The 14,069-nt window shown below is 51.8% G+C and overlaps 8 protein-coding genes across 8 annotated transcripts in view; 4 read left to right on the top strand and 4 right to left on the bottom strand.

Annotated features, from left to right (window-relative positions):
- Positions 1–142: 142 nt before the first annotated feature.
- VTN49DRAFT_7919 (calmodulin) lies at positions 143–914 on the top strand (the record flags this gene model as incomplete). The annotated part of the gene is made up of 6 exons (XM_069416241.1): positions 143–145; positions 238–294; positions 354–369; positions 426–551; positions 609–821; positions 880–914. The coding sequence occupies 6 exons, from the start codon at positions 143–145 to the stop codon at positions 912–914; spliced, it is 450 nt and encodes a 149-aa protein (XP_069272280.1).
- Positions 915–1,328: 414 nt separating this feature from the next.
- VTN49DRAFT_7918 (uncharacterized protein) lies at positions 1,329–2,358 on the bottom strand (the record flags this gene model as incomplete). The annotated part of the gene is made up of 2 exons (XM_069416240.1): positions 1,329–2,289; positions 2,345–2,358. 2 exons carry the CDS (start codon positions 2,356–2,358, stop codon positions 1,329–1,331), a joined length of 975 nt encoding a protein of 324 aa, XP_069272279.1.
- A 988-nt stretch (positions 2,359–3,346) lies between these two features.
- Positions 3,347–3,814, bottom strand: VTN49DRAFT_7917 (uncharacterized protein; the record flags this gene model as incomplete). Its single annotated transcript, XM_069416239.1, has 1 exon — positions 3,347–3,814. The coding sequence occupies one exon, from the start codon at positions 3,812–3,814 to the stop codon at positions 3,347–3,349; it is 468 nt and encodes a 155-aa protein (XP_069272278.1).
- A 193-nt stretch (positions 3,815–4,007) lies between these two features.
- On the bottom strand, positions 4,008–4,689 carry VTN49DRAFT_7916 (uncharacterized protein; the record flags this gene model as incomplete). Its single annotated transcript, XM_069416238.1, has 3 exons — positions 4,008–4,345; positions 4,407–4,549; positions 4,601–4,689. The coding sequence occupies 3 exons, from the start codon at positions 4,687–4,689 to the stop codon at positions 4,008–4,010; spliced, it is 570 nt and encodes a 189-aa protein (XP_069272277.1).
- A 1,024-nt stretch (positions 4,690–5,713) lies between these two features.
- VTN49DRAFT_7915 (uncharacterized protein) lies at positions 5,714–7,640 on the top strand (the record flags this gene model as incomplete). The annotated part of the gene is made up of 4 exons (XM_069416237.1): positions 5,714–6,402; positions 6,454–7,230; positions 7,289–7,546; positions 7,601–7,640. 4 exons carry the CDS (start codon positions 5,714–5,716, stop codon positions 7,638–7,640), a joined length of 1,764 nt encoding a protein of 587 aa, XP_069272276.1.
- A 959-nt stretch (positions 7,641–8,599) lies between these two features.
- On the top strand, positions 8,600–9,157 carry VTN49DRAFT_7914 (uncharacterized protein; the record flags this gene model as incomplete). Its single annotated transcript, XM_069416236.1, has 3 exons — positions 8,600–8,792; positions 8,865–8,895; positions 9,076–9,157. 3 exons carry the CDS (start codon positions 8,600–8,602, stop codon positions 9,155–9,157), a joined length of 306 nt encoding a protein of 101 aa, XP_069272275.1.
- Positions 9,158–9,884: 727 nt separating this feature from the next.
- On the top strand, positions 9,885–11,843 carry VTN49DRAFT_7913 (uncharacterized protein; the record flags this gene model as incomplete). Its single annotated transcript, XM_069416235.1, has 2 exons — positions 9,885–11,780; positions 11,832–11,843. The coding sequence occupies 2 exons, from the start codon at positions 9,885–9,887 to the stop codon at positions 11,841–11,843; spliced, it is 1,908 nt and encodes a 635-aa protein (XP_069272274.1).
- A 2,017-nt stretch (positions 11,844–13,860) lies between these two features.
- Positions 13,861–14,069, bottom strand: part of VTN49DRAFT_7912 (uncharacterized protein) — a gene marked incomplete at both ends in the record, with an annotated part of 1,494 nt that continues 1,285 nt past the window's right edge. The window contains one exon of the mRNA XM_069416234.1: positions 13,861–14,028. Within this exon, the coding sequence (XP_069272273.1) occupies positions 13,861–14,028 (168 nt within the window). The remainder of the gene's footprint in view (positions 14,029–14,069) is intronic.

Below are 14,069 nucleotides of genomic sequence, written 5' to 3'. Positions count from 1 at the left end.
TCTTTTTGCCTCAACATCTCCCGTTGTTGATCTCCCCCGTGTTGCTACTACATCTCCTGTGTCGTCCATTTGTGTGCTGATCTGCCCTTTCATTCTCTGATTCTTGTCCTTGGATTCTGTCTTTCATTCTCAATCCGTCACCATGGTGCGTTTCCCCGGACCGAGTTGGGAAGTTCCCTTTCCCAGCTTCCCCCACTCCGCGGGGCTGAACACTGCTGACGCCCATCCCGTTTGCAGGCTGAGTCGTTGACTGAGGAGCAAGTTTCCGAGTACAAGGAGGCGTTCTCTCTTTTTGTAAGTGCAGTCCGGGAATAAGAGTTACTTCCTCGAGCTAACCACGTGGCCGGATACAGGACAAAGATGGCGATGGTAAGGCAATTGCAGGAGGCAGCCCGATCAATTCACTGACCTCAGGGGGGCGACAGGCCAAATCACCACGAAGGAGCTCGGCACCGTCATGCGCTCTCTCGGCCAAAACCCGTCAGAGTCGGAACTCCAGGACATGATTAACGAGGTGGATGCCGACAGCAACGGCACGATCGACTTCCCTGGTACGCAGCCCTGTATTCTCTCTTCGGCAGGGGAAAAACATGCTAACTAGCCCTCAGAGTTCCTGACCATGATGGCCCGCAAGATGAAGGACACCGACTCGGAGGAGGAGATCCGTGAGGCGTTCAAGGTGTTTGACCGTGACAACAACGGCTTCATCTCTGCGGCCGAGCTGCGCCATGTCATGACCTCCATTGGCGAGAAGCTCACTGATGATGAGGTGGACGAGATGATCCGAGAGGCGGACCAGGACGGTGACGGCCGGATCGACTGTAAGCTCTTCTTCCACTGTGAACTTTCTCGGATGGACCTAACGCCGCTCTTGTTTAGATAACGAATTCGTTCAACTCATGATGCAGAAGTAAGATATTAAAAGAAAAAAAAAGGAGGGGAGGCATTCCATGGTCTTTCGTTCTTGGTTTGACTCGCACGCTGGGGCGGGCAAAATCAGAGGACGGGCCGTGATCCTCCTCAATGCGAATGTTCGGGACAGGTGTTCAGGCCGTTGTTGTTGATTTTGATTTTGTGTCCACTCGGATTGTTTTTGTGTGTTTTTGTCAACTTCGTTGTTTTCTTGTCGATGAAAGTGTGTCAAAGATGAGGTGGAGGTCAGGATCACAACGCCAGTTCACATTGGAATGATAGCCCTATCGTCCCTTGCTCGCAATTATTCCATACATATATCCGCGGCATTTATCAGTCCATTCATGATTGGTATCCTAGTAGCGAGAGATCCCCCAACGCCAGTGATAAATCATTACACAGCCACATTCTGTCTATCATCGAGTAAATCTAAAAATCTCCATATACTGCCGCGCCAAATCCGGCCCGATGGCATCAACGTCCTCGTCGGCAACATCGGCAGGAACCCCTCCACTCGCTGCTCCCCCCCCTCCTCCCCAACTATTTAATAATGCGATAGATTCTTGTCGTTTCTTTCGCCGCCGCGCCTCACGTTCCTGCCAGCCGGACTGTCTCCGCTGCTCAAGACGTAGATTGAGTTCGCGGCCAAGGTCCGGTACGAGCATGGATTCGCGGATACCTGTACTACTACTAGCACCTCCACTGCCACTTTGTTGCTCTGCTGTAACGACACCAAGGCCGAGGCGTGACCAGAACTGGCGGATCATATGCGCGGTGAGGGTTTGCTCGGACTGGATCTCTGCATGGGTGGGGATATACGGCAGTTCCTGGTCCGGGTCGACGTATGCAGCTGACGCGGGGGAGGTAATGAGGGATGGACCCCGCCATTCAATCTCAACGACCGCGCCGCGCTGACGCGCCACGGGGATTGTCTGCCGCACCTCGCCGATCCGGACGCGGAAGTCGCCTACGTCGAACACCTGGCCGGTCATAACGGCGTGGGTGTGCCGGTGGCACCAGATCGGCTCGCAGGCGCGGACCAGATGCTTGAAGAGCTCGCTGGCAGCGGCATTGGACATGGCGCGCATGACCATGCCCGACGCGGTGGTCGCGGGATGCGCCTCGGAGATGTCCTCAGACGCGTAGACAAAAGTCAGCTTCGGGTAGTGCGAGACGGTGAGGAAGTGCACGAAGCGTGGGATGGATGACGCGCCGGGCACGGATGCGGGTAGGCAGGACGGCGTATCGCGGAGTAGTTTATGCTCGAGAGCCCAGCGGCCGACGTGGACGACTTCGTCGCCGTATGCGGCTCGGAGCCGTTCTATTAACGGCCCGAGCCCGCTAGGGGTATTTGGGCCGGCGGGAATAAAGAACACCCTTGAAAAGAAGCTCTTTAGCTGCTGTTTAATCGGAGACGGGCAGGTAGAATTACCCTGTGACTGGCATCTTCCATTCGCGTCTGAGCCTTTCGTCTTTTAAACGGAGCGGACAATAAGTGCGGAGTTGCGTTCTCGTAAGAAAGCAGTCTTCGTTGACAATGAGGCACCCGGATCAGTGATGTCTAAATTCCAGTCGTAACACACTCTACTCGGTAGTGTGCAGCTATGTTGAGAGTATTGGTTTTACTGGATGAATGAGTAGCAACATTGTCTCATTGGAACGTTTGATTTCGTTACCAGAGGGGCCTCAGAGAGCTTTGGTAGCAGAAATGACTTTGTCAAGCTGAAGACGTATTGAACAAAAGATCTAGCAGCCAATGTCATGAAAAGAGGTTGCGATGTTGACCCATGGCCTGTCTCGTGTCACAAATCCTGAACACTAAGCTGTAGGCATCATGCCAAAGAACCATTCAAGCTTCGGAGTATATTCGCACAGAGGTCAACTACAGACTAACTAGTCTTTATGCGGAATCTACTTCCAAAACTACTCATAACTAACTACTCGTAATTGTACGCTCAATAACTACTACTTCGGAGAAAGTGTCCTAACTACTGATTATGTTAGCAGATTAGGCGAGCGCTTGCGCTTAATCCCCGCACACATTTTGACCATCTCCTGTTTGCTTTCAACTTTTGTAGTTGGCACTTTACAGTTCCCCCCAGAATCACTACAGTAGATTTACGGCACTGTTGGAACAATGAATACCAATTAGCAGCATACGATGATTTCCTCAACGTGTCATCACCCGATGAGGTGCTGTAACTCGGTTGCAGATTTGTGTTCTTGCCGGTTCATCCCAAAACACATCTGGAAGTCCAGCGTCTTTTAGTAGTCCCATTCTACTGGGAAATCTGCTTTATCAGGAACCGGCCGTGCATGATAGTTATCAGGACGATACGAGGAGCCGTGTGCTTCCTCGCTAGACATTTCGTCCCTGTGCAGATAAAATGGGCTGCGAGATACTCAAAAACCGCATCATCGGGATCGTCCGGTATCAAAGAGAGAACAGTGTCGTGAGTGCAGCGAGGCACTCGGGCCAAACGGGTAAGATGGATCCGTATCGGAATATCTCAGGTGAGCTGGCTTCCGCGAGCCGGCCTCGAATAGGCAAAGCTCTTTGAGTATCTTTCACTTTCTCCTCGGACGGATCGAGAAAATCCTGGAAATCCATAGTGTCACCGATGGCCCGCATCTGCTCCATTGTTTTGAGAACGTTGATGGTTTCCAGGGCTTCCCGCTTGTTGTCGAATTCCTGTAACATGTAGCGGATCCAATGCCTTCGCCATCGAGCCTTCCAGGTCCTGATCACTCCCTGGTCGAGCGGCTGGTATTTACTTGTGGAGTTTTTTGGAAGGAAAATGACGTGTGTGTGCTGGAGTGGCCTTCCGGAAGTATTGATGTTGTTCACGGCAGTTTCGTGGGCAGAGAAGTTGTCAAGAAGGACGACACTGCGGCCAGACATCTGGCGGTCGAACTAGCGTAACCATCGTCCATCAAATCGCTGGTCATCCAAGCTTTCTTGTTGCTTCACCAGAACACCCCCAACGCATTTATGTTCACTCCGGCCGCGCGAAAAGCATGTGGTTCCGCGGCACTCCCGATAATCCAAAGCGGGAGCTTCTCAGAGCCGTCCATGTTGGCGCATATATGGAATGTTAATCGGGCTTCACCTTCTTTCGGCCAGGCAGGGGGCAAGTGCTCAAACTGCGATCCGGAACAAGCTTCCAGAAGAGTCCCGTTTCATCGGCATTGAAGATGTCCTTTGGAGAATAACCCGCCAGAGTCTGCCGGATCGACTCCATCTCCTCACGGGCAATTTTCACACTTCCCACCTCTTCATGCTTACGGCGCCAAGCAATGCTTCGCCGTTTTTCAAAGCCCTGTAGCCAGCCGCCGCTGAATGGCCCGCGCGGGGCCCGGAAGCCCTCGGCATTCGCTACAAAAGCACCCCGGACGGCGGCCGGTGGAACTTGACGATTGACGGGGGCCTGGTCTGCCTTACGACCCGGTATCACAAGGGTTGCAGCATCAGCGCCAAGGAGAAAGTAGTCCACCGATTCGTGCCGCGACCCGTCGGGGAGTTATTTGTTTATTTTTCAACTCCTGCCCATGCCCTTCAAGCGCTGCCTCGAGATCTTGGCCTACGGGAAGGTCAAAACCAGCGGCTTCCTGTGGCCACCCAAGGAAGTCAGCGCAGCTGGACCTCGGAGCACCTCAAGAATGCGTTGGTCCGCGAGTCGCCAGGGACTCGGCGGCCAAGGGATCAACCTGAGCGCCAGTCGCCACCTCATAATCGCCATGGCACACCGATACCTGCACGGGAACCTCGGACTCCATTCTTTAGCACGAGCTCCAAACGTAGAAGCGTGAAGATACAGTAGTGCTTGTCAGGGAGTTGGGGAGTTCTCTGTTTGAGTTGTTGTAACGCTGGTATGGAGTAGTGCGGTACAGAAGCTTTCCTATTTTGGTTTAACTCTGTAAAGTCAATACGATATGAATACGGAGTACGCCATGACATTCAATGTGTGCCGAGAGTCTTGGCTCCATGTCCGGGTGTTGCTCGACCTTTGGAACACACCGTATTTTCTGGTGAATCTGCAAGTCATAAACCGCGGGGAGCAATTCCAAAATGCAAATTCGCAATTTGAAGGAAATTGAAGTCCTTGCAATTATGAAGGATCACAGATTACCAAGGTAGGCTAAGCTAAGGTTAAGTAGTTACTACGGAATAAAGTCAGTAAACCCAAATAATCGATTCAATCCAGCCATGAACACGAGGCTCATCCAATCATAGCTGACTTCTGTCGCAATTAGCCAATGATATTTCATGTGGTGAGACTAATGGCTCCACCGTCGTACAATACGGTACCAGCTACAGGAACATCCCCAGCATAGGTGCATGAACCACGAACTCATGTCGTCCAGTTTTCAGAGACAGCACTTAATTTCCAGTTGTTTCGAGGCAAAATCCCTGCGAAGGAAATCGCCGAACTCAAGAAGATTGTTGGTGCGATTGCATCAAGGCCCAAGGGACTATTAGTCTGCTCCTTACATACAGATACAGAGAACTTGGGTCGTTCAAAGGCCGAGAAGATCTGACCCAGCTTGCGGCATGATCTCGTGAAGATCCTTCAACTCCATCTCTCCGACCCGATGTCGTTCGACGTTCGTTTAGCGATTCGGGAAGTCTCTTGTTGAATGCCCCCATCCATTGCAACGGCAGATTGTATAGTTCGGCGTTAGATCTTGATCCGAACGAGTTATTCGACACGCCATTGATAGGATCTCGATGATCAGCAGACGCGATTCATATCGACCACCCGGTTAAGCGCCGCTCAGGTTGATCGCTACTTCGACCATCATGGGCCTCCTACGCTACAAGAAAGTCTTGATTCCCGCCATAGTTTTGTCCTTACTCATCTACATCACATCTAGCACGCTTCGATCCCTTGCGCCCTCAAACGATAAAGTCCAGAAGCCCCTGTTTGATCCTCACGGAAAGCTACATTGGACAAAGCGACCGGAGAAGTACCCTGTGAAGTCATATATTCCGATCCCGACGGACACAGCAGAGAAGATACCGAAAATTCAATATGACTTTCCCGAAGAACGCGCCGTGGATAGGTCTCGACGGCTAGAAAGACGGGAGGCAGTAAAGGAGGCATTTTTGCACGCCTGGAATGGTTATAAGAAGCACGCTTGGGGGAAAGATGAAGTCACTCCTATCACTGGGAAACACGACAATCCTTTTGGCGGCTGGGCAGCGACTTTGGTTGACAGTCTGGATTCGTTGCTAATTATGGGATTGACGGACGAGTTCGAAAAAGCGCTGGAAGTGGTCGAGCAGATCGATTTCCATACGACTGAGACCAAGCACATCAATGTATTCGAGACAACTATCCGATATCTTGGAGGCCTATTAGCCGCCTACGACTTGACAAACGGGAAATATCCCGTGTTGTTGAGAAAGGCTGTGGAGATAGGCGAATTTCTGTATGCCGCATTCGACACTCCGAACAGGATGCACATGGCAAGATGGGATTGGAGAGCGTAAGACCATAGATTAGACATTGTCATGGGCCGGTCTGACTGAAACTGCAGGTACGTTGCTGGACAACCGCAAAAAGCCCAATCCACCACGTTGTTGGCCGAAGTCGGGTCCTTGTCTTTGGAGTTCACCCGACTGACCCAATTGACGGGCGATCCCAAGTATTTCGACGCGATTCAGCGGGTGACAAATAATCTTGAGAAGGCGCAAATGCAGACTGCCATTCCTGGCCTGTGGCCTGTGGCGGTCAATGCCGAGAAGCTCACCTTCACGGACAGACGCTTCACCGTAGGCGGCATGGCGGATTCGACGTACGAATATCTGCCTAAAGAGCATTTGCTTCTTAATGGCTCGACAAAGCAGTATCGGCGAATGTACGAGGCTGCCATGCAGGCGATCAAGGATCGTCTCCTCTTCCGTCCCATGACCAAGAATGAGGAAGACGTTCTGTTCGCCGGTAATGTGCGGTTTCAATCGTTCCAGCCAGAGGCACAGCACTTGACTTGTTTCCTGGGCGGAACAGTGGGCATTGCGGCGAAAATGTTCGACCGCCCAGACGAACTGTCAATTGCCCGTAAGCTGGTCGATGGCTGCATCTGGGCCTATGACTTGACGCCGACTGGCCTGATGCCGGAGATCTTTCATGTGGTTCCGTGCGCCGACATGGAAATTTGTCCATGGGATGAGAACGCATGGCTGGCTGCGGTACGCAGGGCTAACGACGAAGATGACGACGTGGAGGATCCGGATGAATTCGCGCGACAGATCGCCGAATCGCGGGCGCTGCCACCTGGAGTTACAACGGTTCCTGATGGCCGATATATTCTCCGGTGAGTGTCGCTGTCTGCTCTTTTCCTCGTTTTCAAGTCACTGATTTGTTCTTTCCAGTCCGGAAGCTATCGAGTCCGTCTTCATCATGTACCGGATTACTGGAGACAAAACACTGCAGGACGCAGCCTGGCGGATGTTTACTGCCATTGATAAAATGTGCCGGACGAAGATTGCCCATGCCAGTGTTGCTGACGTCCGCTTTACCAATTCGCGAATGATTGACAAGATGGAGAGTTTCTGGCTGGCAGAGACGCTCAAGTATTTCTATTTGATCTTCTCTGAACCAGATCTGATCAGTTTGGATGACTATGTGCTGTACGTTTCCTCCCTGGATGTGGCCCCTGTCGCTCGGCTACTAACCCGTCGCAGCAATACTGAGGCACATCCTCTCCGACGAACTGCCGCATAACGATCGTAAAACAGGACGCTTTGTGCTGACGTCGACACATCGTCAACAGTACCTGCTGGACAGGGTCGACGACATGTAAATTTGTAATATTAGCGATCTAGATCAAAGAATACGTATATTCAGCCCCGGAAAATACAGTAACAGTACATTTTTATTGCCCTCCAAATGTCGCAAGTTTAAACATTGACGCGGAGGGCGAGGTGCATTAATAATCTGACTGCACTGCTCTGAGTCTCGAAATTTTGATCCAGTCTGGGGCTGTACCCTTGCGCGGATGCTAATATCAGGACCTCTGGTTTAATTCTGGGCGATTCGTAGACAGGCAAAAATTTGTCACGAGAGCATCGTCAACGTCCATTCCAAAGGACATTCGTCCGGTTACCAGCCGGCATATCGAGATGGGAAAAAATTTCCCTAACGTCATTGTCAACGGGGTACGCTTGAATGCGAGAATATTGCGTGAAATCCCTTCTTCCACGTTGCATGGTAACCGTCCAAACAATACCATCAATTGGAGGATCCTGGCTAACTAGATGGTCATTCCAGCGCTGTCTAACAGGTTCGGCACCCGCACACTGTCATTTGCTTCGGTTTGGATATCCAGCATTGATAGCCCTCGCAGAACGAGGATTTGGTCATTTTATCAGCAAAAAGACTCGCGGGATTGCGAATGGTAATCACGAATCTGCTGTGACGTCTATGTTCCTGAGAGCAATGGACTGAATCTATCAACGCGATGCCAGGTGTTGCAATCAAAGCATGTAGAGTAGTATTGTGTTCTTGTCGTGCATCAACGATTATCTTCTTACCAGTAGTCCTGATTGAAGGATGAAGCTCCCTCCATAGCTTTCAGAATCATCCCCAAACCCCAGACAGCATGGAAATGCAGAGAATTATCTGATCGACGATCCCCATCTGATTGGAGCAAGGATCTGCCAAATCGATGCGAATCCATCAGGATGGAGACACTGATTCGTTGCTGTTGTGCCACCGGCTTGGCTCTGTGGGAGACCCTGAATGGTGCGCGCCGCCGAGACAGCGGTTCGGATTCCAATGGCAATTCGTTCTCCCTGAACCTCAGCAGCTCATTGCATTGCCGCTTGCTCTCCCGAGTCTTTGCGCCGTGGAGAAACCTATGGCGCAAAAATTACCGTACGTTCCTGTATCAGGGCTGTTCGTTCAGGTCCCAGATTATCAGATCCATCTGATTAGATTGGTGTGCAGGTAGTCCCACTCCACCGCTTTCGGTTACCCGGTAAGGCGTGTATGGTAATTACTGTGTATGAACGAGCGCGGTCCCTGATGGTCCATGAGATGCTGGAATCCTTCGAAATCACAGACAAGCAGGCGGTTCAAAGTCCAGACATTACTGATCATCCGGTCACCCACATCATAAGATTGGGATCTTTCAACCATGCAGATCGCCGTCTTCAAGGTGCACAACCGGCTGGTCGGCCGGTGCCAGCCGATATGGCCTGATCTGTGGAGCAGATGACGATGATAAATTAAAGGTCTGAGGCCCATGACGCAGTGATAACGCGACCTCGGGTGAATATGTCAGCAGGAAAAGACCACGCTGGCAGGAAAATTATCTGATCGGAATTGCCAGTTTACGACCTCAGACAGCCGCCGGATTCCGTAATCCGGGTACTGATACGGTCACAATACACAATCTGGAAATTTAAACGACAAAGCTTATTCAATCCGACTCTTCTCTTTTTGCCGGGATTTCACGCGCGGGTTCGACGTTTTCGTGGTCTGCCCACAGTCCATTCTTCTCCGGACAACGTGATCCGTTGCTTCCAGACTCCCGGAACTATTAAATTTCCCAGCTATCCTGCCTTTTGTGCGGCCGTTCTACATGATTTGTCCATCCTGTCGTCCTACCCAGTCACCGTGTTCGCCGCCATCCGTCGCTCGTTTTTCCTCGGTTCTCCTACCCACCCGATTGCTCGGTCGGCATCGTTCCTACGGTATTCTGGGTCGAGTTCAATAGCATTGAGTGCGCTGGGTATGTCTGGCTGAATTCCATTCCTCAATTGCTCCGCGGCACAACCTCCGTTGTTGTGGATCTGAGGTTCCCCGCAACAGCACCTCTGCGGTGGCGATATCGGAACCCTGTATCCTGCGCCGTAATTTCACACCCCGATTCTGATTCCGAGCACAGCAGGAGAAACCATTGCTAACCGGCTTCTTTCTGCCACAGTTCACGCCCCTGTGGGCTCAATTCACCCTTCCAGAAGCATGGCAACTTTGCCCAATCGACCTCGCATCCTGGTTCCCGCCTCAGGCGCATCACGGCCCGATAACTCCAGCCGAGAGGAGTCCCACGAAAGTCTACCACGGCCACACCTCAGTGCCGACGCGCGACAAATGACAAGCAGCAGCCTAGACTCCGCCTCATCGCGTTCGACGCAGTCCATTGCAGACCCGTCGGAGAGCGAGTCAGAAACTCCGTCGACGCCAATCACGGAACAGTCTGCCGACACCGTGGATGAGCTCCCGACCGAGTCGAACGCGCCGGCTAGGCCACGCCGGGCATCGACCATTCTTTTGTCAGAGAGTGCAGAAGATGTCCAGCGAATTCTCGGCGAAAAGGGTGGCACGGAATTGGTGCAGAAGGTCTGCTGCGGAGGCGGATGCTGTCTCTCCCAGCCTCTGCCCCCAGCCAGTGTCGTCAAAGACCCTGTTAAACTGCCGGATAATGATGCGTTCAAAAGCTTGAATCTGAAGATTCAAGGGTTGTCCCTGGACACTGAATTGACAAACGTTGTCGATTTGCCCGAAAAGACGGTATCGTTCAGCCCGGTTCCGGCGGACCAGCTGGACACGGACCTGGGCCCGGCAGACCACCCGCCCAAGTTCCTCCAGCCGCATGCGCCATACGAAGTCTTCCGTGCCCCGCTGCATCACGCTCGCGAACTCACCAAGCCTGGTGCCGAGAAGAGGACGTACCACTTCGACGTCGATGTGACAGACTATCCGCCCGAAGGTGGCAACGTAGACTTTGTTGTTGGTGGTGCGATCGGCGTGTGCCCAGCCAACGACGATGAAATTGTCGAGAGCGTGTTTGACCGCCTCGGAGTTCCCAAGCACGTCCGCGATAAGAAAGTGATGGTGAACACTACTGGAGGTCGCTGGCCGACCATCTGGGGTGAAGAGAAGCCGCGGCAACTTGTGTGCACACGGAGAAAGCTGCTTCAATGGTGCTCGGATCTGCAGAGCTATCCTCCGACGAAGCAGCTCTTGCGGGTGCTGGCCGAATACGCGTCGGAACCCAACGAAAAGAAGATTCTCATGTACCTCTGCGCCGCGCAGGGCCAGGGTGCGTTCTGCGACCTGCGGACTGGTGCCCACATTACGATCGAACAGCTCTTGCATGCGTTCCCGTCGAGCCAGCCGCCTCTTGACTACCTGCTGTCCGTGCTGGGCCCGCTGATGCCGCGCTTTTACTCCTTGTCTCAGGACCCCACCATCTCCTGTACAAAACTCGGAGAGGAGTGCCGCCGGCTGATTGAATTCGCGGTAACGGTCCACGAGACCAAGGACTGGAAGCGGCCGATTCGGAAAGGAGTTGGCTCGGGCTTCCTGGAGCGCCTCGCCCTCAAGGCGATCGAAGCCGAGCAGAAAGGCGCCAACCCGCGTTCGCTTGACCTGCACGTGCCGATGTTCCGTGGGTTGATGGCGAACCCGCTGGCGCGCGAATACGCGTCGGACGGGCCCATGCTCCTTATCGGCGCCGGCGTCGGGATCGCGCCGTTCCGCGGGTTCGTGCAACGACGGCTGCGGTCCGCCAACTGCGCGAACAAGGTCTGGGTCCTGCAGGGGATCCGCGACTCGCTGCTGGACGAGCTGTACAGCGGTGAATGGGGCGTGCACGAGGATAAAGTGAAAAAGGTGGTCCAGAGCCGGCGCGGCGAGAGCCGGTACGTTCAGGAAGAAGTCCGCCGGCAGGCCGATCTGGTGTGGTTCGTCATCAACGCGCTCGACGGACGCATCTTCGTGTGTGGCAGCAGCAAGGGCATGGGCGAGGGCGTCGAGCAGGCGCTCGTCGACGTGGCGATGGCCAAGGGCAACCTCAACCGCGAAGAGGCCATCGAGTTTTGGGATCGGAAGAAGAAAGCTGGTCAATACATTGCGGTACGTAATCCTTCCGAGTTGCCTTTGATGCTCATGCTAACAAAAACATAGGAAACGTGGTGAAATTCATTTCCTCGGTCACCATTCCGCCGAATTATCAATCACACTTTGTACTATGGCATAGCATGGCGTGTTTCGTTGTTGTCTTCATATTGAAAAGCTATACATAGGCATGGGGGGTTTTAATTCTGTAGGTATTTGTGTGGGACGTCGATAGAATGTATACAGCGAGCATCACTGCATGATTTTTACAATATCAGACCATGATAATACCCGAGTGGTCGATCCATCCGGACAAAAGTGCTCATATCCGCCACCCCTTGTTTTCTGCAGCTGAATCCCATCACCGACATAGTCACACCTTGGTGTGAACTCGAAATGAGCCCAACCCCGTCGTGCAAGCTCCCCCAATTTCCATCATGAATAATATAGAGTACATCAACTTAAGCCCCCAAAACGCCACATAGGTTACCCCAACCTTTAATCAAACTCTGTTGATCCGTCTAATGAGATCAGGGTAGCATTAGGCTACAGGACCGGAATCCCTTCCCGAAATCTGGCTTTGTCTCACCGGCTACTCCAATATGGGCTCGGAAGTGAATCAACCTTGTTTTCCAGTCAGACAAGACAAGACAGACCCAAAAAAAAAAAAAAAGTAGAGTAAGTAGCCCACGCAGCCAGCCTTAAAAAGAGGGCGGGGAGTTGGGTTATTTATTGCCCTGCCTGATAAAGTACTAGCCTCGCTGCTTGTGCAGAACATGCATTGCGGATATATACGCCGTCCCGATGACGAGCAACCACCACCCGGTGAGACGTGAGCGATAAGAAGAAAAAAATGAACTCAAATAGAGTATCTAACTACCTATGTAGTCTATATGCCGAGTTAGCCGCTGTGAATGGGATAATAATGCACGCCTCATGCTGCTTCCTGTGATTGCGTGCCGGGTTGCGCGTTCCAGCTGACCGATCGTACATAATAATAAGCACGGTAAGTAGTACCGAAGGGCAACTTTTGTGATAAGAATTAGATCCACGTTCTCATGACGAGTATATACTACGATGCTACGAAGCGGGCAGACTTGGCAGGCAGGCTGGCTAGAACCTTGCCTTCCTCATGATAAATAATGATCGACAAAGATCCATCACACCTTCCTTCCTCCCCCCCCTCCCTTTCCTGCGGCTGGAGAAAGGAATGCACGGAGGTAACCAAAGTAAGTACTCCGTAGTTAGAAACAATAGCTGCGAACCTTACCAAGCCCTAGTTAGCGGTTTTAATGGCTAGGTAGTATCGAGCTCGGATCAACATGCCGTCAACGGGAAACTTTCATGGAAATGATGGAACCTTGATAGAATCATGCAAGACAAAAAAAGGAAAAAAAAAAAGGAAAATGTGCCCCAAGCTACCGAAAGCCTCATATCGAAAAACGATCGAATAAGCTACCAATGCCAATGTTTGATCTTCATGTTAGCGCGCCGATTAACTTTTTGGGGGGAGGTAGTCTGGGCAAAAAGGAAGGCAAGGAAAAAACAAGGAACTTTTGCCGGAAGGAGTTTAGTCAAGCTTTTGTACCCTTGGGGGAAGAGCCCTAGATGATGATGTAGTAAATAGTGTGAACGAACTTCATTCATAACCAGTACAGTAGAAGTTCATGATTCATGGATAGGTAAATCTCAACAAATACAGGCAACATGAAGACAGGATCAAACGCCACTCATATGCGAAGGAACCACGCAATGGCCAAACGACACCAACAGATGGTAACTCATACAGAGTCAGACCAGGCACTGTAATGCTTGATTTGGCAGAAATGCATCAAATGCACCCTCTTTGACCTCATGGCCCCCAAAACCAGACAGAACAAAAACTCACCAGGGGCAGTAAACACAAAACAAAGACTTCAGTAACATCGGGTATCTCTCAAACATCTCTGACAGGCCAGTTCACCGGAACACCAAGGAAAGATTAGTAAGGGATATGATACAAAGGTCCTCTTCGTGTATATGGACCAAGAACGAAGGAAAAGACCGCACTCATCATATAACGGAAGAAAAAAAAAAAAAAAAAAGTCGTTCTGCGAGATCATCGCTGTGGCTGGATTGGTGGTGTGGATGTCGACGTAGGACTGCGCTCTCCGTCACTCCCCGGTGTTGACGTCCTTTGGTTGGAATCGCCGCCATTTTGGTTGCGAAGCTGGTTTCGCAGTGCAGGGAGTTGTCGACGCCGCGCGTTGATAAACCAGTTGCTGATCTGGATTTGCCGTTAATGTTTGAGTTTTTTTTTTTTTTTTT

Source organism: Thermomyces lanuginosus (assembly GCF_041956635.1).
Source record: "Thermomyces lanuginosus strain ATCC 200065 unplaced genomic scaffold VTN49scaffold_7, whole genome shotgun sequence".
NCBI classification, from domain to species: domain Eukaryota; kingdom Fungi; phylum Ascomycota; class Eurotiomycetes; order Eurotiales; family Trichocomaceae; genus Thermomyces; species Thermomyces lanuginosus.
The sequence above is the reverse complement of the archived record's forward strand: the minus strand, read 5'-3'. Positions and strand labels throughout refer to the sequence as shown.